Genomic DNA, 27897 nt, shown 5'->3' with positions numbered 1-27897 from the left:
TCGAATTCCGACTTTTTCCGGTTTTCCCGGTAGCGTGGCAACTCTGTAATTAGAACAAAATATTTTTATACCAAACATTTTACAAAATATGCTAATTTTCCTTATTTATGGCTCAAGTTATCCCATATGTATTTAGATAATTTCTAAATAAATTAATTAAAAAATATTTACAGTTTTTTAATTATCGACTTAATTAAACTTCTAATCAGAATAAAATGATTTTATTTTTAATGGAATAAAATATGGTCTTTTTATAACTTTTTGCTGACATTTTGCAACTAAAAGAAGAAAGAAATCTACTTGATGATATTTTTAAATAAATTCAGGTATTTTATATTTATTCAGCAGCCTACATAAGCAATGAATATGTGCATTAAATTTCATGATTGTATGTCATCATACTGCTAGAATTCATTTTCAAATAATAAATCAACTTAGAGGGAAGAGGCAACATTAAATGATATGGGTAACATAAAAAAAAAAAAAAAAAAAAAAAAAAAAAAAAAAAAAATTGAATTAAAATGAACGCTCGTATTTACAGATAATTTATAATTTGAATGAAATTTTTAAAAATTATCTACATAATATTTATATATATGGGCGCTATTTATCTAGCCATAACAAACATAAATTAATTGTACTTCTAAACAAAAATATATATATTTTTTAATTTATGGAAGTAATTTATTTAATCTAACCAAATGCCCTTTTCTAATTATATCCATGTATAAATAGGATCAGGATTATTTAGAATAAGAAAAGCACCCGTGAGTTATTTACTTAAGATGGTGGAAGCTCATTAGTCATGACTTAACTCAAAGACGAACTATCAGTATGCAACAATTTTACTGCTATCCCGCTGACAGACACCCTGTATCATATAAGCAATTTTTTAACCCCTCCTAATCAAATTTATATCAAAATAAAATGCTTATCACACTGAAAAAATTATGCCAAGTGTCACTTATCTGAGACTTTTCCCATGCCATTACTACTTTATATTTTGATAGTCTATCTTTTGGTATTGCATAGAATGCCTATGAAATGTGTGAAACATAAGTCATTTCATACTTTAATTAATTTAATACAATTTTCACCATTCAATATATTGCCTAGGTATTTTATACAATGCCTTCTTTCATAAATTTCTGACACATACAGACATCCACACTGAATTCTGCTAATTATTAGTATATAAAGCAATAATTATGTGCCTCAAAAATGACAAAATCTTCTTGTCTACATCCAGATGAAAATTCTATCATTATACATACCAGTGCTTTTACATCTTTCATGATTCAAATCTTGCATCCTATATCTTGGATGATTCAAATATTATGAGTATTTTTTTATTTTCATTTTAAAGATAGGTATTTTGATACCTGAGAGGTTTTCTTATAAAGATACATTATAATTATAGATTAGTAACTCATACAAATGATAGCTGCAAAATGCTACTAATGATGACTTTTGTTAACCCTTACCCTATCGAGTGATTTTCTGCGAATCCCTTTAAAACTGTCGCTAGTTTTGGACTGAACTTCCCGTAAAATGTCGCGAAAATAACCCTAAACCTCTGAAAATTGTCAAGCAGTTCTTTTGTTATTTCCCATCCCTCCCAGAATTTTACTTCAATGATTCCGCTAAGTGAGATTGATTACTAGATATTATTTGGTAGATGTGAGCTCTCAAGAGAATTGCAAAAGACTAACTCTCCGTGATGACCGTCTTAATGCCGCAAGGGGCACAGCTGCAAAACTTAAAAGTTTCCTCCCCTTAAACAATCTTATCTCTACATACCCCCCCGGGGGTCGACGTAGAGAACTCTGCGAAGCTACTGGCTAGGATCTGTACCTAGGCAGTCTCGGCCACGGGGGGTATATCATTTTTGAACTTGGCGGTTCCAGAACCCCTGAGGGAAGACTGTTTGTACGGTTGGACCAAAGGGGGGAAAGGCTATAGGCCACTGGGCAGGTGGCGTCGCTTGCAAGCCATGGTATTGGTAGCGGTAAGGTGGTGGCTAGTCCACTACGACTCTGGTATTCCATGTCAAACCTTCTGCTTAGTGGACTGCCCGGTAGTACTGATAGGGGCGCAACCGACCGGTAGAGCAGCCAAGATTATAGGACCACACCTCATGGTGGTCTCGGTTCGCGGGGAGTGGTGACCCCCGTTGACCCGTTCAGCCGTGAGGAATGAGAGCAAATTTTTGATCCGTCGCCCGTAAGTGTGGGACGAGGCGGCGGTGTATCGTTACATTTCTAAGCTCTTCGTGGGCACTTTAGTCTGTTAAACCACCTCCCGCCTGATACGGAGGCATTGAGGGTGACAGACCAGGTAGTACGGTTGGAAGGCGACTGTGGAGCCGGTAAATTTAAATGCTAGTTATCTCTACATATCTTCTCTACATATAATAAAAGAAAGAGTCTGTCTGTGTGTGTGCCTTTCAGTGCACTTCGAAGTGATTTTTCCAAAATTCGAATTTTTTTAATTTCATGTTTTGTGATGAAATCGTGTCATTTTGAAACATAATGGGCTATAGGAAAGCGAGATTTTACTCTACATACTCCATTTTCACATCGACATGAAACGTAGGCATTTAGCTATTTTACGAACTTAAAATAAATTTTGTGTTTCAATAAATCGATTAAATACGAATTTATTTAACAAAGGGAGCTTAACACTTTTTCAATGGGATTTTTTCTAAAAAAGTTTATTTTTAAAAATGTACAGTTTATTATTATTATTATTATTATTTTTTTTTTGATTTTTGGACATGTTAAACTTTCATCCTTGTGAATGCTTTTACAAAAAGAATTTTGGAAAAATGATAATATTTTGTATTTTTAAAAGATTTTTTAAATGAAGCTTCCGAGTACACTTCTCACATCTCACGTCTTTAAAAATGTGATTTTGGCAACAATTTTCCTGTCTTATTGTTGTTGATAGATTTTTGATGAAATCGCATCATTTTGAATAGTTTCATTCTTTTAGAAATATGGGTTTGGCAACAATTTTTCATCGTATTTCTTATGTCACTGTTTTTAAGAGATTGGCATATTTCATTGTCATTTTTATTAAAATATAATATATTTTTGATTTTTTTTGATAAAGTTGTTCTGTGGAGTAAAATTCTGCGCGGAATTTTATGTTTTTTGAGTTGCTTTCATGTTATTTTTTGCTTATTTCACTGTTTATAAGATATTGAAAAGTTTTGCATGATTTTTGTTCTTCTACGGAAAGTTGGTGAATTTTTTAATTAGGATAATTAATATTTGTATTAAGAGATATAGCTTATTTCATTGTAGTTTTTTTCCCTTGAAAACATAAGATAAAATATCATTAATTATACTTTGCTTTTCAGAATTTTTTGTTTTTTGCATTCCTTTATTTTATTTATTGCTCATTTCACTGTTTTTAAGATATTGAAAAGTTTTGACTGATTTTTTTAGGAAACAAAGTTCTTAACCTCCTTTATACCATTTGAGTTGTTAAGATTTTGTAAAGGAAAGTTGATTAATTTATTTATTAGGATAATTAATATTTGTATTAAGGGATATTGCTTATTTCATTCTTTGTTATACTTCTTTGTTATTCTTTGTTATACGCAATAACCTTTTTTATGAAGCTGTTCTGCAGAGTAAAATTCTACGCAGTTTTTAAATTTAACGTTTGGTGTTCCCTTCAGCCATTTTTCCAGTACATTTAAAAGCCAGACGAAGGCTGGCAGCGAAGCTGCTAGTTTTCAAATAAATTGGTTTTAAAATTTACCCGGTTAAATTTTTAAATATTACGCATTTTTAACCTAAGTAACCTAAATCTGTATGTCACTGATTATCACCGGAATTTCAATGCAGACTGATTAAAATGAAATCACTAAAATTCACTAAAATTCTATTCTGACACTAAAATCACTAAAATTCTATTCTGACAAATATCTGATGCAACTTTCATTCCTTCTGAGATATTGCTGAAACATTTCGTATTATTTCCGATTTTCCGTATTTTTGGAATTAATTAAAAATCATTAAAACTTTGAGCATTTTCCTATATTCTTCAACTGCATGCAACTAATAATTATTTTAAATAATTTCTTTTTTCCTTAATTATACCGTAGTTTTAAGAGAGTAATAAACGAAACATTTGGGTGTTTTTTAGGGGGTTAATATTAATATTAAATTTGCATTTTACCTTTTCATATACATTCAAGATATTCAGAAAGGGAATTATAACTTTAAACTGTTTTCAGTGTATCATAAATTTATTGTTTCAAATTAAAAATTCTTGCTTTCCTGTCCAAGAAACACTAGTAAATTTTATCTGAAATAGGAAAGATGAGACATATTAATAACAAACAAAGCAATTAATTTGGAAGTCAAAGAACAAAAATCAGCGTTATATTTTCAAATTTTCACAGGACTAGTTTCGATGGTTTTACCGGACCATCATCTTCAGCTGTAAAAGCCGAATGAACGAGATAAGATACAATGAAAATTAGATTGTGAAAATTTGAAAATTAACGCTGATTTTTGTTGTTTGACTTCCAATTTAATGTTTGTTCGGCTTGTTATTGTATCTTAATTAAACAAAGCAATGTTGTTACTTATTAGCTTACAATATAATTTATTCAATATGGTATTTTTGTAAAGAAAGAGTGTTGCTGTACATTTGGTAAAGTATAAATAAGCATTTCATTTAATAATTATAAAAGTTATTAATTATTTAATAATTAATCATAAGAATATGAATAATTAAATATTTTTTCGGAGATATATTTTCTGGCGATATTTTTTTTTCTAGGGATCCCAGCATACATTTTTGAAGCATTATGCTCTAAATAAATGTCTTGTTTGAACATAGCATTTATTGTTGACAAATCTCCAACCAAAGGAAATACCTTACTAGGGAGGATATTCAAACAAAAATTTTTATTAGAATAAATATTTTCATTATTTTAATACTACTAATAATATGCAAACATTAGTTTAAGTTCACTATAGTTGAGTGACTAAGATTGCTGGAAGTTGGTAGTTTGTTGTTGGCAACCGAACAGTTTAGCTGCTTGTGGTCTTTATGATTTTCCCGATGCATACCGTGAATGCAAGCCAATTTTATTTAGAAAATTGCCCACGAAGGTGTTCTCTTAAAGCAGATAACCCATGACTTCTTAAAAACTGTAAAATATAATCTGTGGATATTTTCCGTTATACAATAACACGAAGAAAATGATTTCCTATACGAAAAAAAGATTCAAATCAATTTTTAGCTTAAACAGTATTTTCATTATTAATTATATCACGAATTTTATCAATAGTATTCTTAGTATTAATTGCAGGCATGTATTCAAGAATATAATATACACAAAGCTGTGTCTAATGATTACGGCTAATTTTTATATAAAATTTTATAGTATAAAAATTTAGGTTCTTAGGTCAGCCATATTTGAAAGAGTACTTGTGTATTATAAGAAAAGAGAGAGAGAGAAATTTAAGAATAAAAAAATTTACCACGAAGTAAAAATGCAATAGAATACAAAAGAGTACAATACTATTTCATGTTTTGTGGATATACTTGAAGACAGAAACATGTTTCAGCTGTATTCGTTCATCGGATCATCATTTTTTTTCAAATCTTTCACTATACAAGTAATACAAAAGCAGTATAGGAATTTCTTTTCTTAATACGCAACCGAAGAGCTGAGGGGACGTACAATGATTAACATACAATGGGTGCCTTGAATTATTTTGCTTTACATGCAGTTTCCTTATATATGTAAAACAAAATAAACTTTCACCCATTCCAAGATTTCAAGAACTCACAGAGAGAGAGAGAGAGAGAGACAGAGAGAGAGAAATATCTATAAGAAATTTTATTGCTGTCTGACTGATTGCTTCGGGAACAATAAGTCTTCCAACTTAATCTTGAAGCTATTCAAATACACACGCTTCTCAGCAAAGCCATTTGGACCGCATATGCTTTGTTAAAGAAAACCTTTTGGGGTAAAATCATCCACTTCATCGGGTTTTCCAAACAAAGTAGTCAGTGGTCCTGTTACTACCTGCTGACCTAGAGAAATTTCTCAGAAACTTTTGTTCGAAAAAAACGAGTTTTATATTTTTAAGAATTTCCATTCTGACAGCAAGATTTTGTTATTTTTCATATATAGATGAAAAGAAACTAATTTGTTTTTAATAAAGAAGAAAAAAATTAATAAGCTTATTTAAATTTTTTACACAGCACCGAGTAAGGAGACGAAATTTAATTTTCTTTATAAATATTTTTCTCAGACAATACTTTAGTGTTTTTCAAATTACGAGAATAGCGCGTTAGTGCATGCATTTTCAAATCAGATTTATTTAATTAATATATATGGATATGTCGAACAAGCACACTTTCGCACACATACACTGTATTTTAAGTACATACATAAAAATGAAATAAAATTTGAAAACGAGCAATTTAAAAACTACTGTATTGAAAAATTACTGAAAATTTGTTTTTACCTCATTTTTTTTCGTTATATACATTTACTTCAGTTTTTTTATATGCATTTACTTAATTTTATTTTCTTATATGCATTTACTTAATTTTATTTTGTTATATGCATCTGTTAGTCTTTTTGAAAAATTTTTAGATTTTTTGAGTATGGCAAAGGAACGAGATCTATCAGCCGAAGGCAATGAATGTCCCCGTGGACGACTTTCTAAGTAAAACGTACTCATGTTCATGTTACACATAGGGAAAATCACAAAATTCAACCAGTTCGTTTGGGTTCGAATATGAGTCGAAATAGCGATAATCAGATATCTTAGCCAGGAGGCCACTGATAGGGTTTGACAGATTTGGAAACCTAATAAATAGTATTTAATAAATATAATATTATTAAACGAATCGGATTTATATAAACCAAATAAAATTCTTATATCGAACACGATTAAACTCGATATAACTTACACTGATAAACTGATGTGTAATAACACGGATAAATTAAAATACTAAACGGAATATACATTAATTCTACATAGATAATTTTTTGTAATGTATTTCGCTGGGAATGTCTGGCCGCAAAATCCTGATTATATATACCCTTATTTTAAGGTTATCGCATATCTGATGGTTTGACTTTTACCTCAAAACACAAAGAATCCACAAAATTCAGTAAAATTAATAACTTTATTTCCCTGTTAAAAAGTCTCTGAATCTTTTCAAATATAAAAGCACACGTGCCAAGCAGTTTGCTTTAAATAAATATATGCAGCAACGAAATGATGCACTTTTGACAGCAACTCGTTTTGAAAACTGAAAATTTTTCTAAATGTAAGAGATTTGTCGCTTAAATTAATTTTTCATTAAACAAAAAAACAAAATAGAATCGCATATTATTAAAAGAATTTTATTGATAATTCAGATTCTGAAAACAAGAACATTGTTGTTATAAAAAACAAAGAAAAAATAAACAACATATTTCATTCAACGGGGGCCAACTTTGGCGCATGAACTTTTCAACATAAAAATATTTGAAGCATGTTATGGATAAAGATTTGAATATGGCAAAGTACTCGATGGTTATTTGCCTAAGGTGAAGGATGCCTTTGTTCAAGGACTGCCTAACGGAAATTGGCTTGCATACATGTTACACATATGGAAAACTAAGAATATCATCCTGGCAACCAGCCCGTTTGCCAGAATTCGAACCCCAGACAGAACCACAAGTTGTTCCGTTAGACTCCGCTCAGTCGCTGGTGGGCTGTTCGATAACGGAAAAGTTCAAAATTTCATATTAGAGGAAAAGTGTTAGCATAGTATAATTCGAAGTTATTGCCATTTCAGTAATGTGAAGAGATTTCAAGAATGTTTAATTATTTAGCTTATGACAAACTAAATAAAATAATTAAACATTCTTGAAATCGCTTCTCGTAACATACTGGTAGTTTGACCTGCATTCAAACCCCCGTGAACAAGCTGATTGCATGGGCGTTTTTATGGTTTTAACTTTTTGTAATGCGAGATTGTTTCTCTTAGAAAATCTGTCATGAAAGCATACCTACCCTTAGACAGATCGCCTTCACGTGCTTAATAATCTAACAAGCTAAACCAAACACAACCCGAGCGAGGACTCGTAGTCAAGGCACGTCATCATGAAAAGCTAACTAAAATTGGCTCATATTCACATTAAACATGGGCAGCAAAAATTCGCTAAAACTGCTATGCAGGCAATCCATTCGTCAGGATTTGAACCCGCTTCAAACTATTAGTATTCAATGATTTTACTGCTACTTCGTTGGCGGCCTTTTGTAGTATCTATAAGAAAAGTAATCGCAAAGACACAATCATTGCGTACCGACGGATGAATTAAGTTCGGAATTTAAAGAATAACTTTCATTCGTGCTATTGCTGTTAGCATTGACATTTGGACAGATGTTAATTTATTTTAAATTCTTTTAATGTAATTAATTTATATCTTTAAGTAATTGATCTTCTGACTGTAATTTTTTGTGCGGAGTATATCTAACTCTTCCGTACACTAACTGTTTTAATTAATTTACACTTCATTAATTTTAAGAGATTTTATATCGATAGATTTCTTTCCAAAAATGTTTCAAGGATTACATATTTTTTTTCTTTAGATTTCAAAACATTTTGGATTTAAAATCTTAATAATAAAATTTTTAAAACAAATATTTCTAGAAATTCCTTCGGCGTATTCATTTATTTCATTTAGTTGAAGTTTCGAGTAGAATATCTTCCTTTCAACATTCATATAATTTTTATATGTCAGTTCGCCATTTCTACGGAGCATAGAGCCACACATACGAGTACAAAACTCAGGCCTGCTGAAAGCACAGTTTTAACATTTAAGAATGTAAAAAGAAGAATATACCATTACAATAACGTGCATTTGAAATACGAAGGCAAACAAGAAAGCTGATTGTAACATTTTATATTTTTTCCTGACGAATCAGAAATTGTAATCATTTTTCAATACAAAAATAAAATATTTGATTCTATAACATATAGGCATAAAGGTGTCCTCTGTTACAATTCTTATTTTTTCTTGTTTCTACTAAAATTCGGCAATGTACTATAACAACGTCGGATCCTGTTTGACTTTCATTTGTATAAAGTACCACAAGGCAAACAGTTGTAAAACAATTTATCTTCTTTCGCAAACTTTTAGTCGGCACACAGATAATACATACCGCTGTCTGAAAAAGATACTTCACTCTAAGAACTTTTTTTCTAAAGTGCTCTTTTCAAAGAGACTTCACACCCTATTAAGACCTTTGTGTCAACTGACAGCCGCCTGCAGAAAGGTAGGGGAAGGAAGACCAGATCGCGTCGTCTAAACACATCTTAAGCAATCTTCGCGAAATTCGGGCGTCGTGTATACACGTCTTAAGCATTTTTCGTGCAATTTGAAATTCGTGTAAAGACGTCTTAAGCATTTTTAAAGAAATTCCAAAAACGTTTAAACACGTCTTAAGCAGTTAAAGGGTTAAGTCTAGAAAGAATGCAAATTTTTAATGGAAATACTTTACTACATTTTTCTTATGCTAAAGATCCCTTTAAAACCCTTTATCTCCTTGAAATGAGCTGATTACTGATTTTACCCAAATAATGATTTACATAATAAAAGTAAATTATTAAAATTAATAAAAATATATATGATATTGTAGCATATAAAAGACAACATAAAATTAGGTTGATGATAGATGACATAGTCATAAAATTAAGTCAATGATAGATTGACATAGGTTTCATAAAAAAATTAAATTACTTTAAAGGAGACAGACAGACATGGGCTACTGCTTTTTCAAGAATATAAAGAGCAGAATATTTTTGCTCATTGAAGAAAATGTCTCTCTCAACATAGTTCAACAATATCATTTATCAAAAGCTTTTTGATTATACGCCTAGCCTAGGGTTGATTTTTATATCCAATATATATATATTACAAAACAGTAATTAAAATTTTTCTTACAGACAACAGTTTCTAAATTTAAAATCTGAATAATCACATCAGGTTTTGAATTATCAACATGTATTAAAATGAATTATACTGAAGAATTCCTTTGAAGAATACAATCCCATAAAAATATTAAGTGCAGTTTTCTTTTAAAATATACAATGGCTTATCATTAGATTTTTAAACGATTCTTCTTCTTCTGCTCTCTCTCTCTCTTTTTTTTTTTTTTTCCAAAAACAATTTACATAATCATTTTTCTTATAAATTAGTGCACTTTTATATTTTTAACATCAGGCATTCTCAATAAGTAGCCTGCAGATAGATTTGTATTTATATGGTATGAAAATTAAAAATGAGAGGGAGTGAGTAGAGTTTGAAAAAATTCAAAGTAAAACATGGAAATGTTGCTCTTAGAGCCTACTTTTAAATTTATTATCTTTCTGCAAATGGGAAAATAGATTACATAGTTTGTGACAAAACCTAAAAGTGCCATGACTTTTGTACATTCAATTATGGCCAATTCAATTTCTCTTTACAGTCCAGTACAGAGTGATAACATATGAGTTAATTTCTGCTACATTTTCCCATTTTGCATGAAGCCATTTTATAATAAGCAAATGGTATTTATTTACTAGGTCATAAAAAAGTGAATTGTGAAAATTTGCGTGTTATTCCTGTTCACGGATAATGGCATAAAATGCTTTATTTTATGCTGTTGAAGAGAATAATTAAGTCAAGGAGTAATTAAAAAAAAAAAAAAAAAAAGCAAACTCAGAAAACTGCATGCAGTTGCATAAGACAGAGTGAAAGAACCAATTTTATTTTGTGGTGGTGCTTTTAAATAAACTTAAAGCACTTTAATTTACAATATTGATTATCAAGGTAAACAATAAAGACACTAGGAAGAATAAACATATGAAGTTCCCCAGCAAGTTTCTTTTGGGCTTTCTTCATTGAGAGAAAAAATAATCAACAGTATGCAGTTATTACATATGCAAGAAAATTCAATTGCAAACATGGGAAGTTTAGCTCAAGAAAAAAATATGCAGAAATGTTTTAAAAGCTTCCTGGATTTCGTGTAATAATATAACTTTCACCCATGCAGATGTTGCAAAAGGATTGTGAGCTTTGAACTGTTAAAAGTCACGGAAAAAACAAAAGACATAAAAAAAAAAAAAAAAAAAAAAAAAAAAAAATTCCCCCTCTTTCCCAAATGAGACTAAGTCAGTGCTGCAAAGAACTTGCCAATAACATTAGTTGTCAGTTAATATCTGAAACTTTACAAAATAGCAGTTATTTTCTCTAAACTGTGTGAGGAGTCTGCTAATATTTCAGACACTGATTAATTGTCAATTATTGCCAGATTTTCTTTAATGGAGAGAGAACTTCATAGGAGAATTACTGCTTAATTCATTTTGAAGATGAAACCCTGGATAAATCATATTTAACGAGAGCGAAACGAAATCATTTTTGCCATAATGAAATTCATTGTGCTCAAAAGTCTCAGCATTAAAAATACTGTATACATAATAACTGACAGACACAAGTTTTGGTATTAAACTTTGGTTGGGAGGGGGGTGAAACTGTCATTTCTTACCACAGTGCACATTATGCATAATAGTGTCCACTATGGTAAACGGACAAATTTTTTTTTTTTTTACGAACTGAAACCATAAACCTTGTAAATCTTTTGAGGAAAAACAAACACACACACGCACACATATACGAAAAAAAAGGGGGGGGGGAAGCTTCGAGTAACTTTCCAAGGATTTAAAATCTTAATTTACAAATAACTTTCTGTCTAATAAATATGGTCAGATTAGGTTACCTGAATATGGGAAAACACACGAAAGTTAACTTCTTAGAGAGAGACAGAGATGCTTTTCTTGAAGACTTTCTAAGAGAAACTGGCTCATATTAATATTATATATGGGAAAAATCATGAAAACCCAACCACGCAGTCATCCCACTCATCTGGGTTTGAAGCAGCATGAACTACAAATACTCAATGGATTTTACCCACTTGGTAACTGGTGCAACTATACAAATATACAGTCAAATGCTAATAAAATAGTGAGAGGGGGAAAATGCTCACAGGATTTAAGGGAAAAATATTCCTCTTCCTTAAATTGTGTAATCAATCTACAGAAAGATTATCACTTTTTAAATATCTTACCAATGTTACATGAATTAACACTACATGGCCTGCACTTTTCAAAATGAGTCAGCTGTCAAGAGTTATATCTTGAGATATAACTCTTGACAGCTGATGAAAAGATTAAATTCTTCATTCACGTTTCATTGTAGTAATCTTGATTCCCATCTAGCAACCTTACAGAGTTAGCATAAAAAGAAAAAAATAGCTTTTGATAAAGTCTAAAGAATGAAAGAATTGACTACTTAAATAATTTCATTCAAGATCCATGAAACATAAAAAGAAAACTTTCTTTCTAATTCCTTTGCATTACAAATATTATGGCTAAACTCATTTTTGAGCTGTTTTTTGACTGGTTTTGTACTGAAAAAGTGAAGCTTTATGCTGTACCAAAAGTCCACAAAATTGGTATTCCTTTTCAAAGAATTTTTTCCAACATAGGTACAGCATCATATCCTTTGGCCAAATATTTAGTTTCCAGATTTTCTCCTTTAATTGCTAACAATATTCACACTGTAAATTCTTTTGAAATCACTGTTTACTAATGTTCCGGTCGAAGGAGCTCTAAAATGTCTTGAAACTAGGCTTCAGGAATTCCATTTCACACATACTGAAATTGATGAGTTGGTTTAGCTTAGCCTAAGTCAAACCCACTTTGTATTCCAAAATGAATATTATCGTCAAATTGAAGGATTAGCTATAGGTAATCCTCTCAGTGCTGTACTTGCTGACATTTATATGCACTATTTTGAGGTAAAATTATTTGATAAACTATCTTTTCGTCTCTGGATTCGGTATGTAGATGACACTTTTGCATTTTTTGATGGTAATAAAGAAGATTTATCCGATATTTTATCTATTATAAATTCAATTGATCTAGCCATCCAATTCACTCTTGAAATTGAATCCAACAATTCCCTCCCCTTCCTTGATATTCTTATAATACACAATGAAATTGATTTTAGTGCTACTGTGTACCGTAAACCCTTTGTAGTTTGTTTACCACCCCATGCTAAGTCATGCAACCCTGTTAAGCAAAAAATACCGGAGGGTATAAAAAGCTGTTACAGAGTTTGCTTTCCCTTTCTAGTAATTCCATTTTCCTGATGAGGAGGGACCTGTAGCTGCCCTCGAAACTGATTGAGTGCTTTAATAAATGTACGTGAAATACAAGCTTGTTATTGCGATTTTGATTGAAGCTGAAGGTTGAAATGTGCCATTCCACATTAAATCCATGTCAGAATGAATGGCATAGAATTGTAATTTTCATTTATTTCAAGTTTCCTAAAGCATACTATGTCTCTGCCAGTGATTTTCATTTGTTTGCAAAAGACAAAAATTAATTAAAAAAAGTAGCTCAATTTTATTAGCTCATTCCTGCATCCCCCCTTTTTTAATTTTCAGAACTTTTAGTACCTTAGATAATTGTAAAACTCATGCTAAGTGGTACTCAGGAAAATTTAATTCAGAAGAGGTGGTCTACAGCATGTTCAAGTATTGTTGAAACCACTGTGCATGCGCGGTTAATATTCGAGTATATAAAGTGGCTATGTGTTGCCTTTCTAAACATAGCGTATTAGCAACATAATGGGAAAAATCAGCTGATTTATCAGACTTTCATAAAGGTGAAATCGTTATGGCTCGGTGACTGGGAATATCAATATCAAAAATGGGCTTTTGGGGGCTGTTCATATGCAGTTGTTGTGAGCACATGTCGGAAGTTGTCTATGGATGGTGAAACAAGTTGCCGGCCAGCAGTGTGTCGCCGACGTTGCATTGATTCAAAGGACAGCAGAGATTGCTGCGCATGGTTCGCCATGAAGAAAGAGCTACAACAGCCGAAATCACCACCAGCTACAACAGTTGCGACCCAGATAGTGTTTCTCAACACATTGTGCAGCGTACATTGGGCTGTAATATTTCATTATTTAACAAATAATTATATTTATTATACTTGATATTGGAGTGGCAACGCCATGTTTGTATCGTGTAACCATTGTTAAGCATCGTCAGAAAATGTTTAAAAATTGTTATTCTAAAAGGCTTTATATGGTAAAATGACAAGTCGCCAGCAAGCAGTGTGTCGTCAATGGCACATTATTTCAAGAGGAGAGCAGAAGATTGCTATGCATTGTTCGCCGTGGCCGAAGAGCTATAACAGCCGAAATCACCACTAGCTACAACAGTGATGACCCAGACAGTGTTTCTCAATACACTGTGCAGCGTACATTGCTGCGCATTGGGCCTACACAGCCAGAGGCCAAAGCATGTCCCTGCACTGATGGCACGTTATTGGCAGCTGAGTCTGCAACGGGCCAAAAAAACATCGGAATTGGACATTAAAAGAATGGAAGAAAGTTGCATGGTCCGGTGAATCACGTTTTCTGATCCATCCCATTGATAAGCATGTGCTAATACATCAATTTCCAAATGAAATCCAGGCTCCTGGATGCACTGTTGGACGGAGACAAGCGGGTGGCGTGAGTATTTTGGTGTGGGCAATGTGTTCATGGAGCACATTATTACTCATAATGCCCATAGAACAATCCCTGATGTCTGTGTGTTACATGAACATCGTTGCAAACCAGGTTCACATTCATGGCAACAGTATTTCCAGTGGGAAATGGTGTTTACCAGCAGGATAACGCACCATGCCATAAGGGTCGAATAGTCAGGGAAAAGCTCGAGGAAGATTACTGTGGCTTTCAAGTCATGTCTTGAAATCCAAATTCACCTGACACTAATCCAATAGAGCATTTGTGGTCCCACCTGGAAAATCAAATTCATGCTGCCACACTTGCCCCTCACAATGTGCTGGAATTGCAGGACTAGTTAGTTGGTGAGGGCTTGGTACTGGATACCTCAGAGTACCTATGAGCATCTTGTGGAATCAATGCCGTACTGGGTGCTGGCAGTTTTGAGGGCTAAAGGTGGTCCTACATGTTAAACCAGGGTGGTCATAATGTAATGGCCTTTTGGTGTAGTTTAATGGACTTTTACTATATAAAGTATGTAGCAATTATTCTGATTTTTTTGTTGTTAATATTAATGGAAAATGACTAATTTCTTGTTTCAAGTTTATAAAAAAGACAAGGCTAAACCTTCATAGCATAACAAACCTTTTTTTTTACAGATAACACTTAATGGTTTGGTTTATTAGATTACGGCAAAACACTCGAGGGCTATCTGCATTAAGGGAGGGATGCCTTCGTGGAGGACTTTTTAAGGGGAACTGGCTTATATACACGTTACACATCGATAACACTTAATAAATATATAACCACTGACTATCTTAACAAATGATATCACTAAATAGAATTTTCTCAAAATTCACCCATTTAAAAGAATAAAGAAAATATATTTAATCAAAGCAACTTCTAATAAGTTTTATCTTACTTTATTGGAGCAAATTAAAATTGTCGCTTGTAGAAGTTGTTTCATAGGCACAAGTTAAATAAAAATAAAAAAAAAAAAAAAAAAAAAAAACCTCACCTGAAGATAATTGACTATATCTTCTAAATTCTTTGAATACTCATGTATGGGCACATGCTGGTTAGTATCTGAGTCTTTATCAGATGAATCATTGGCACCAAGACATATTACAAATGCTTCAATATCTGAAATATTTTCAGCAGAAAACAGCCGAGGAAGAATAATGTTACATGTTCTGCTTGTATAACCAGAGAAACCTCGTCCAATAACATCACAGACCCTGTAATAAAATATCAACTATATATTACTTGAATAATAAAATAAAGGCACACTTGTTCAATTCTTCTCGTAATCAAAATAAATCAGCTGAAAATAAATTCATCTAATCTTAACTTCCACAGTCTAAATATTCGTAAAATCAAAATTACTTTAGTTTACATAAACAGACAAACAGAACTTTTTGCATATCTATTATACTTTAATATACGGACAAATAGTGTTGTAAAAAAAAATTGTGCATGGGTATGAACATGCACAATTTAGTGATTAAAAACTGTAATTTTTTCAATATGAGAAACTGAGAATTATCTGGGCACTGACTACAGCTTGGTACAAGTACATTTGACTGAATGTTTGGCCATGTTGCGTATTGTAGCAAAATTTGAAACATAGCTTCTGCTATATAAATAGCACGTGAACAATGTTTACACATTAAGTACAAATATCTAGATGTTTTATGATTTTTTGAATTATGTATGCCATAAGTACATGGGCTTGCCGGAAAGAGGAGCTGGTTAGACTTTGTATGAAAGTGGACACAATGCACAGAGCTTGGTTACTATTGCTTAGGAGATGTTTCAGAATGAACTCTACTGAAGTTGTTTGTATCCTGGCTGGTGTGCCCCCTCTCTACAAACTATTTGTTTTTTATGATAAATTTCATTTAAGAACAGGAAATATTGATTTTAAGTTTTATGGAGATTCTATTGTAACCCGATGTACTTTTGAAAAAATTGATTTAAATCTGATTCACCCTACTGAAAGAATTTTTATTCCATATTATTTGGATGCTCCACAAGTAGGAGATATTGACATTTATACAGACGGGTCAAGTATGGGGGATGCCCCTGCTTTCGCAAATGTTATATATTATTATGGAACAGTGATCGAGAACAATAAATTTAAATTTAATGTTTATATAGCTTACCAAGCAGAAGCTATGGCTATTATTTATTCATTGAAATGAATTAAAAGGCAATATGATATACATATTTACTCTGATAGTCCATCAGTTCTTCAAGCTCTCTCACGATCTGAACAAGATAGTCTTCTAATAGTAGATATTAAAGAATTATATAAAGAAATGAGAGAAGACCAAAATTTTGTGTTTAATTGGTTGAAGGCATACATTGGACATTTTGGAAATGAGAGGGTGGGCACACTGGCCAAGCAGGCAATTACCAATGTTAATGCTCATGATACTGATGTACAGGGATCAACAAGGAAAGCTGTGACTATTATGAACACTTGTATTTATGATGAATGGAGGGAGGAATGGGACAAGTCTAATAGAAATAAAGGTTATATGACATCAACGTTAATCAAACCATTACAGGTCATGGCTGTTTTCCTTTCTATTTTTTAAAAGGTTTAAATTACAAGAGTCTGACCTTTGTGATATCTGTAAAGAACTGGGCACTGCGGAACATTATGTAGAAACAAGTAAATATATTACTGATATTAGGAATGAGTTTAAGAATAGTGATGTTTTTAATATATATGACATTTTAAATGATTTTAAAAGACAAAAAACTTGTCAGGAAAATAATGGAGAGAATTAATCATGATAAGCTTGCAGCGGGGATTTTAATTTTGTTTCTTTTTGTCTGGGTGTGGGTGTGTGTTGAGTGGTTTAATTACATGCAACTTCTCTCTCTTTGCCCCTTTTTTTGAGTTGGTTTATAATCCGTTATTTTTAGTCTTGTTTTTTGTTTTATTTTCTCTTTCCTGTTGTGCTGTTAATTCAGCAAATAAGAAAACGATTATTATAGTATATACTGCCGATTACATTTGTATTGCTTTCCTTGGTTTCTTTTTAATAACCATCTTCATATCTTTTGCTTTGTTGGAACTCTTTCTGTTTCTGGCTTGCTCTGGCACAGCCCGGAAAAAGGCCACAGGGCTATGTAAAGTATGACAAGAGGGTCGGGCTACGCCCCTCGTATCATATCACATCTAGATGTTTTGTATTGCCTCATACCTAAAATTTTTCTAGACAGTCCATGTTGGTCTACATAACAGCCTTAAAGCATATTGAGGCATATTAAGGATGTATTTAAAATGTGTTAGTTTTATACAGATCAAAATTCTAAATAATACAAACAATTCAATAACCACTGATAAGTCTTAAAAATATGCCATGGACATACTTTTGACTCACTGTGGTGGTCATCTATTCTCCATGCCTGACAGAAAATCAGTTGCCCAATTTTTTTTAGTACTGTAAATGACTTTTTAAAAATTTCAATAGTTTTATCTTATATAAAAATGCTCTCATCTCTTGAAAGCAAACATGGGTATATCCCCATGGATCCTGCATGAGTGCAGACCTTTGGAACATTGCTGTCAACGAAATACGTAGCGTATTCGGAAACTAAGTACCGTTTCATTCTAGCACCATCGCAGCGCTGTGGTAGGCGTCCCCCGCATGCGCACTAGTCTTTCTTGTTCACTGACTTTTAATTGTTGCCACTTTGGTTTCTCTATGTTGTGTTTTCAGTTTGCTGTGCACATTCAAAATGTTTAAGACAATTAGTTCTCCCGCTGACTGTGAAATTCGTGCCGTGATTAAATTTTTAAACGCGAGGAATGTTAAACCGGCCAAAATTTATCGTCAAGTGACAGAAGTTTACCGTGAATACGCGATAAGTGATGGAATGGTGAGAAAACGAGTAAGAATGTTTAATGCAGGTCGAACAAATGTCCATGCCGAGGCTCGGCCTTCCGTTGTCACCGATGATTTGGTAAGAAAAGTTGATGAAGCAATTCATGAGAACAGACGCTTCACAATGACAACTCTTTCAGAGGCATTTCCACAAATTTCACGTATTGTTTTGTTCGAAATTGTGTCTGACCACTTGAATTATCGCAAACTGTGTTCCCGATGGGTTCCAAAAATGCTCACTGATGTTCACAAAACAAAGCGACTTGATAGTGCCCTGACATTTCTCACGCGGTACAGTGATGAGGGAGAAAACTTTTTAAACCAAATTGTGACAGGTGATGAAACTTGGGTGTGTCATTTCACACCAGAATCGAAACAATAATCGATGGAGTGGAGACACACTCATTCTCCGAAAAAACAAAAGTTCAAAGAGACAATGTCACCACAAAAAATTATGTGCACTGTCTTCTGGGATAGGAAAGACATTTTGCTTATCGAATTTCTTCCCAGAGGTGAAACCATTAATGTGGCACGATATTGTGATACATAACTAAGGTGTGCCATTTAAAACAAACGAAGAGGAATGCTCAGTAAAGGAATTGTGTTGCTTCATGACAATGCTCGGCCCCATACTGCTGGTGTCACTTAATCGTTAATTTGACAGTTTCATTGGGAGCAGTTCGATCACCCACCGTACAGCCCGGACTTGGCACTGTCCGACTATCACTTGTTCCTGCACATGAAGCGCGAGCTTGGTGGCAAGCGCTTTGGATCTGACGATGACACGAAAAATGCTGTGGAGTTGTGGTTATCGAAACTGGCGGGAAGTTTCTTTGACGATGGTATACAAAAACTGGTCACCCCTATGACAAGTGTTTGATCATTGGCAGAAACTATGTTGGAAAATAGTTTAAGACATGTATTTTCATGTAAAAATAAAATTGGATTCGAAAAAATTGTTTTACTATTTTTTTTTTTCAAAACGGTACTTAGTTTCCGAATACGCCTCGTAATGAATCAAAATTGACCGTTCCACTCAAAAATCAGTGCATTTGTTGATGATATTTCATTTATTGTGAACAGCCGCTCAATTGCGATACTCCAAGAAAACTGCAGAACCAAAAGTGAAATATATTCAAAAATGTACATAAAAAGTACAAACTAAAAATCTCTCTACTAAAGTTATAGGTCATGGGAATACATACACCAGACCAGACTATTACAAAACAACTCTCTCTCAAAATTGAAGATGGAAGAATTAAAAACATAAAAATGATAAAATATCTAGAACTCCACACTAAGCAAAAGCAAAATTTTATCCACTATCTCAAAGAGATCAAAGCATATATTTACCAAACAGGACTCAATCGAAGATGAATGCATGGATACAACTGGGGTCTGAGCCCCCATATTACCAAAATTTTATATAACATAGTAATAACCAAAATAGTGACTTATGGCATTGCCATTTGGGCCATACTTGTGACTGAATGCAAAAAGAGAATTTTAACGTCAATTCAAAGACAGTTTATTTTATGAAAAACATAAAGATCTTCTACAATGAAGTTGTATTCAATATCCTAGTCAGAACAACCCCTCTACACCTACAAAAATAGAGGAAGTTATTCATACAATAGTTATGCAATTAAAACAGAATATTTGCTTTGATGACCACCTTTATAAAACTGAAGAATATGAATGGCATCCCCTCCCTACAACACGCATCCTGCTGTTCTGCAGACAAGGATAAAATTTCAACAAGACACAGCACATGTCATCAATAACAAAACCACAACATTTACACATAGCTCCAAAAAGATGGAAAAGTTAGATACAGAAGTCTACAGCCCTATGTAAAAAAACCTCAATAATTGTATAAAATGGCAAGGATACCTAAAAAACAATTACAGTATTCATAAGGCAGAACTTTCAGCAATAACAGCAGCAGTGAAAACAGCAAATGACCAGATAATCCCCTATATCAAAATTAAATTGGGCAGCCAGATGGCAATATTATCACTCTGTAACCTGGTTAACAACTCTAAAAATTGCACTCAAAACTATTTTATACTCAGAAAACATGCAAAATGCAAAAATTACACTTGCGTGGATAAAAGACCACAGTGTAAACTCAGGTAATGATGCTGCAAAGGAGGCAGTATAAAAGGAAATGGAACTCATTGATATGCCATTTCCCAAGACCCACCTGAGGAATATACTAAATGTGCACACACAAACTTTTGGGCAACAGAAGTGGAATGAAGAGATAACAGGTTTGCATACATGAGTTCTTTGTAAAAGTAGATAACAAAACCAGAAGTACACAAGGTTTCCTAATGCAATATTTGTTGTGTCATTGCCCATTCATGAATTACTTCTGCAAGAGGACCTTGGCAAATATTGACACATGTTCAAGTGGAGAATTGGGTGATGCGGATCATTACATTTTGAAACAGGGTTGCCACTCAAACAGGAGAATGAAATTCCCTGACTTTTCCAGGTTTTCCAGGCGCGTTTCAAGAAAATTCCAGTCTATCCGCGTAATGTACGTTGGCTACGCTAAGAGGTAAATTATGGTATTACTTGTATTGTGTAGCAAATTCACTTAATTATTCAATAAATCCCAGAGGACATTTATTCTTAATTATTCTTGGTATACTTTGTTTGATAATTTTGTTTACTTTTCCACTTAAGAAACTTAATAAAATTTAAGATATATACATTGGATAACAAATGTATGTTTTATTTAATTATTACTCATGATCATCACCAGTTCAACACGAGGCTAATGCGGTCCTTATAAATCACAACGCAATGCTAAATAGTTAGGTTAGATTTTAGGTAAATTTAATTTGTGTGAGGTATGTTCTTAAAAAAGCACCTTAACACTTGAAAACACAAATATAATTATAATAGTTGTTGTTTTCTCCATTGAAGATTGAGATTAGAATCTTCCCAATCTGGAATAAAAATAAGGCTTTTTTTGCAGACATTCTGCAGCTAAACGAAAGAAAGAAATCTATTTTAATAAATTGAGGTATTTTATATTTAGTTCGCAGCATACATAAGAAACAAATATGTGCATTAAATTTCGTGATGGTATGTCATCATACTGCTAGAATTAATTTCAAGATTATGCCAGAGAAAATTTCCTGAAATTTAGAAATATTATTTACTAATAATTAATAAATTTAGAGGGAGCATCATTAAATTATACGAATAACATAAAAATAAAGATAATTACTTAAAAATTGAATTAGAATAATCAACGATATTTTAGCGAATATAGTTATATTACATGGTTAGCCGAGATGACAGATTACTATTTTTTATTTTACTGCAAAATGGCAAGGTATTTATTAAAAAGAAAAGTTTAAAAAGATTTTGCGGTAAAATTCTAGTATACGGTAAGGCTTTGGGCACGATTTTGAAAATTGTCGCCAAGACCAAAATGACCCGTTTACTGCGCATCATCATGTCGCCAAATCTATACATGGAGATTATTTTAACCAAAAAACGTCTATGCAAAGAATCTCTAATTCTTTGGTCTATGTAGAGAAGAAAATTTTCCATACAAGTAAAATGCTATTACGCCGCTAGAATGCGGAGGGAAAATTTGCCAAGGGATTTGGCGACGGAACCTGGCGGCCAGAATTTCCCTCTCCGCGATGTGTACCGGAAATTGAGAAACGTGTTAAGAAGAAACGTTCTTTGACAAAAAGAAAGCTACGAAAATCCGTTTTTAAATTATTGCGAAAAATCCAAGAAGAAACGTTTTATCAAAGGACGTTTCTTCTTGGATTTTTCGCAATAATTTTAAAAACGGATTTTCGTAGTTCCCCCCCCCCCTGAAAATTACTAACCTATGAATTAATTTACTTGCGCCAAAAAATATTTTCTTTTAATTTTGAGTTTAACTACTTGCGCCAAAACTAAACTTCACGGTTGCGGTGCCGTGCGCTACAATATAGCAAGTGGTAAAGTGTCTCATTTACGCCGCTCCGCATCTGCGAGTGCAATCCAGAGCTGTAACTCGAGAAATAAACAATCTCGTTGTTAGGCGACGTGTGCACCATGTTATTTTCATTTTTGCGATAAATGCTTATCGACGTGGTGTTCACGTCGCTCGCAGTTTGAAACAAAAACATCTCGACGTGCATGGCACGTCTTTTTAGCGCAAGTGGTTAAAGAAATTTTAAAGGATATTCATTTAATGAACTCTTGATAACGTGACCTTCGAACTTCGACACCGGTTTCCAGCTTTGGCGGCAGATATATCACGCATGCACAGCTGTTTCCCTCTATGATGGAACGGAGCCACGTCTGTTGCAGAGAGGTTTCCCTTCTTTACAATACATATTCTTTGATTCTAACCTCCATGGTACCGTATACTAAGATTAAACCCATTTTGTTTTATACGAGAACAGGTACTTTCTTTAGTTCATGCACTGCACATGCGATTCTCGAGAATACTGGAAACCAAAAGTTGCGGGAAACTTGCTTTGCCTTTCTAAAAGGCAATCAAATTGGAGCTGCGAAAATTGGCTCTATGCCAGCAGACACTCACGTGATAGGCAATTCGCCAAAAAAGTTATCTCTTCCGACGTCGGCGCAAAAATCGCTTTTTTTGGCGGGATCATTGTATGAACTTCCCTGACTTTTCCAGATTTTGACAAAAATACTTAAATTCCCTGACTTTTCCCTGAATTTTTTGGTCAATTTTCGAATTCCCTGACTTTTCCCGGTTCTCCAGGTAGCGTGGCAACCCTGTTGAAATGTCTGCTCACTGTACAACTATACGATTCAATAAATCAAGAATGTGCCCAGATAAATGTGTACTGTGAAACACATCATGTAGCAACTATCCAATTTAGATATCAGAGGAGTCTCAACCTCAACAACAGCTCATTACCTTTTCCATTCAAATTCAGCAATGCACTAATGGGATTAATTCTAAAGACTGTTTGTTGGGCCGGTACCTGTGCAATCCATGGTGAAGTCTTTGGTGCCCCACTCACTACCTACCTTATATATATGTAAGTTGATTCAGAAACAAAAGTACAATATACATGTTTTGATCAACAAGGCAAAGGACAGCATAACAGGCTGATGCTACAAAAAATGTAATATTTTTTATTGTTACATTATTGTATATAACATACTTAAGTAGATCATATCAATAAACAAGAAATTAATCATTACTTAAAAATCTATCTTGACCCATAAGACCTCATCTAATTAGTACAGCTAAAAGAATGCTGTATGCTGCAGCAAAACTCCAGATATAGTTTTTATCATGCAAGCAACAAGATCAAAACACTTGTATTTTCCAAAAAAATAAAGTTAAGTGATATAAAAGGGTAGTAGCTTCATCATAGAAATGTAACTAGTTTTCTTTTTCATCTCCTTTAAGAGTTCTAATCCAAACCCTGCACTCCGCATCTCCACTTCATATAATGCTAAGCTAGAGTGACCAACCTTTAGTTCAAGCACCAATTTTTTCCTTTCCCAGTTAAAATGCACCACAAAAACTTATATGCTTTCAGCCCTTTTAAAATATGATAATGGATATTTTTTAAAGTTATATATAAATTCATTTATTATGTATATGGTCATATAAGTGCTTTTAGTAGTCAGTTACTGAAAGCACCACACAGTTTTTCAGACAGTCTCAATCACAAGTTGTTCTGAATCATTTTCATTGATGAAAATGTTTGTTTGTATGTATGTTGCTCCAAAATAGCAGGAACAGCAAATTTTCTCATTTGTGAAAAATGTTCACAGGGCATTGATAAATTATAACTGCAAGTATGCAGTCTTTTCCATTGGTAAAAACAACTAAACAAATGATTCTTACAATTATTTGAGTTTCTCAGCATATTCTATAAAACACCATTATGTCCAACAGATTCATTGTGTTCTTTTAAATTTAGAAAATGATTACAATCTCCCTTTTTAAATTGAGATTAAATTAGTTTTAATTTCATTTAAATGCACTATTGTCATTTATTAAACTACACTGGTCATCAAACTTAAAGGATAATGAGAAAAAATATACTCAGTTAATGTTGTAACCAATGCTCAATGCTGTAATTATTTATGTTAATTAAATACAACTGAACACAAAATTGTACTTCTGTGTGTAGCACTAGAAGTATGAAAATTTGACTATTAACAATGTGGTATGCAATGGATGCATGTTGGAATTGTGTTGTTTAAAATGAATATGGTTTCTGAGAGTGATCTGTATTCAATAGTTATGGCTCAAAGGCATCATTTAAGTGGATGTCAAAAGTAATGAATAATTGGTAGAATTGATGGAAGTCAAGTCCAAGATTTGAATATCCCTCAAAGTGTCATATCAAGGGTTTCAAGGCTCTTTTTAATCACTGGATCAGGTGATGGATAGCCTGGTCAAGGGCAAACAAGAGCAACAACTGCATCAGAAGACCCTTTTCTGTCATTGCTGGCTCAATGAAACCATGAAGCGACTACAAGAGATTTGATTTTTGACCTTCAGGCTGCCACAGAAACTTGAATTGGCCATTCTATTATAATATGAAGGCTCAATGAGATTGGACTGTATGCGAGAAAACCAATGGTTTGTGCCTCACTCACTCAAGCTTTCAGACAGGCCTGTTTAAACTGGTGCTGTGATCATCATGTTCAATGCAGCCATGATGACTAACTCAAGCTTTTAGATGGGCCTGTTTAAACTGGTGCTGTCATCATGTTCAATGCAGCCATGATGACTAGACCCAAGTATTGTTTACTGACAAGTCCAAATATATTCTAGACAGGTTTTGATCTGGAGAGAGGAAGGGACATGTGACTTGCCTTTCCTTGTGCTTGAAATTTCCCATTTCTGCAACCGCGGTTTAATAGTTTGGCAAGGAATCATGACAAATGGCCACACCCAGCTGGATATCTTTCAAGGACGTTCTGGTCGCTTGGAGATACGTAGATGAGGTACCGGAACCCGCAGAGCGGTGCTGTTTTTGCTAATGTATGAAAATGCTCAACCTCATCGAGCATATGTGGTGTCAGAATACTTGCAAACAGAAGATATCACTCGAATGGATTGACCACTTTACTCATCCGACTTGAACCCGATTGAGCAAGTCTTGGATGCCTTAGGGAAGCAAATTTCTCTCTGGACCCTCCAGGAGCTGAAGAGTGCACTTTTAGAAGAGTGGTGCGCAATTCAACAAGACTTGATCAACATTTTGGTAAAGTCTATGAAATCAAGATGTGAGGTAAGCATATCTATCTGGGGTGATGGTACACAATATTAAAGAAAACTTTTTTCCAAAACTTAATTTTTCCATCATTTTCCAATTCCCATAAATTTGGTTTTAATTTCAATACTTTGTGAATAATCAACTACCAAACATTATAATTTATGTTAACTAATGCTTTTGTACAAATTTCTATTAATAATTTTTCATTAAGTTACGTTTTATTTCTGTCATTATCCTTTAATTTTGATGACCAATGCAGTAAAAAATTTATTCTTGCCCTACAGTTTCAAATTTAGGTCATTGAAGGAGGCTGGTAACATCAACTAAAAATGCTAAATCAAACTGCCATTTCTCACCACAAGAAGGAGTTTTTTTCTTCATGTAGGGTAGCCTTGTCATAAAATAAATTATAAACACTGTCTTTCAGTTCCCAAAGTCTTCTGAGAACTTTTACTCTAGAAAGCCAGTTTATCTCACAGTGAAGACCAGAGTCACCATATTCCATATCTAACAATTCAGAATATTCTCTGAATTCTTTTCTATTAAACCCTCTTGCTATAATGTTAATTCAAATATTTTACAACTGGTATCCTGACATGCTCAAATTTAAAGTATTTCCACACAAAGACTCTTCATGTATACTTTGATAGATGAGATACTAAAGAATGGCCTAAAAATTTTTCACACAAAGGCTACAATCCCAGAAACTGTACCTGTCACTGATGGTGCTCCATCAATGCAAATACTAACAAGCTTACTAAAATTTAGATATTGATTTTTCCAGACATAACTTTGGCTTGTCAAATACATCTTATGATCTGGTTTTTTTCACGAAATGGCTCTAGGTCAATAAGTTCATCAAAATCTTCTATTTTTTGTTTTATAAAATTTTTGTTGAGTTACAACACATAAATCAGCAAATTTCTCCAAGGCTTTAAGGGGGGGGCATGAACATGGTCTTCTAGTTACTCAGTATCATTATAGGAAAATTTCTTTGTGCTTTCTGTAACCATTTGCTTGAATAGAGCAACTTTGTTAACCTTTCTTTCCACATTCTTATCATCAAGACATTTTAAACTTTGTCAAGATAGGCTTAATAACTTTCATCACAGAAAGGGTCTTATGATATTTAAGCTTAATAACTTTCCATCACAAAAAGGGTTTTATGACACTGATTTTGTGCTTTTAAAGCCAACACAATTTCATAAGATGCATCCAGCATTGCCACATTTTCAAAACTTCATTTCACAGATACATATTTCATCTGTCTTTATTTCTTTTCCTAAATCACATATTCTTTCCACGATTCAAACCCAAGAATTAATTTGAATTTTTATTTTTATCCTGTTTGATAGCTTATACAGTATCTATTAGTCATATCTTCCATTATCCAATGGTATCATACATACCGCACAATGGTTTTGCAATAGATAAGAATTTATTTTTGCCCAATTTGTTCAACTGATATTTGCTATCTATCACCCTTAGCTTTTATTCCACTTATTTTCACAAAATTAGGGGTAACTGACCAGAAAACAACAGGTAAATATTTTTTTATTATTTCTAAATAATTTAATGAAAACAGGGTTATACAATGCATAATTATTTATACATAAAATGTATGAAAATTTGATGATACAGTCTGTTTTTGAAGGGAGGAAATTATGTTGCTTAGTATTGTACACGGTGATTTATAAAAAAGTATACACTTTCTACATGCTGTAAAACAGTAACAGTCAAAGACATGCACCACCCGGGCAAACCGTTAGGCAGATGTACTCTTAAAAGTTTATGTCTCGCCCCTGACAGAAGTGATGTAAGCAACGGCATGCATGTCAAGTGACTAGTCAACTAAAATGGCTGTGTCTGCAGTGGAGAAGGCTTTTTGTGTTCTTGAATTTAGCCAAATGGAATCTGCAGCTGCTGTGCAGCAGCATTTTTGATCACAATTCAGAAAAGAACCTCCAAATAGAAAATATATCTATCAAGGGAATGAAAAAAAAAAAAAAAAAATTATGGGCTGTTTGTGCAAAAGTCCTGGATGACCAAGTGTATTGCAAGAAATCACTGATAGAGTCTTCACCAACATTCAACGAAGACGAGGAAAATCAACATGGAAGGCAAGTTAGTGCACATTTCTCAATCCACTGTCTGGAGA

General features: G+C 33.2%; 1 protein-coding gene across 2 annotated transcripts in view; it reads right to left on the bottom strand.

The window, feature by feature from the left end:
• Positions 1-27897, bottom strand: part of LOC118203139 (isoamyl acetate-hydrolyzing esterase 1 homolog) — a 90859-nt gene that overhangs the window by 44588 nt on the left and 18374 nt on the right. For both annotated transcript variants that reach the window (XM_035375393.2, XM_035375390.2), the window contains exon 3: positions 15615-15834. In XM_035375393.2, coding sequence (XP_035231284.1) covers positions 15615-15834 — 220 coding nt within the window. The remainder of the gene's footprint in view (positions 1-15614; positions 15835-27897) is intronic.

Source organism: Stegodyphus dumicola, chromosome 6 (assembly GCF_044657685.1).
Source record: "Stegodyphus dumicola isolate Sdum_Otavi_A_Nest chromosome 6, ASM4465768v1".
Classification (NCBI taxonomy): Eukaryota; Metazoa; Arthropoda; class Arachnida; order Araneae; family Eresidae; genus Stegodyphus; species Stegodyphus dumicola.
Note: the sequence above shows the minus strand (reverse complement) of the source record. Positions and strands in the feature narration are given on the sequence as shown.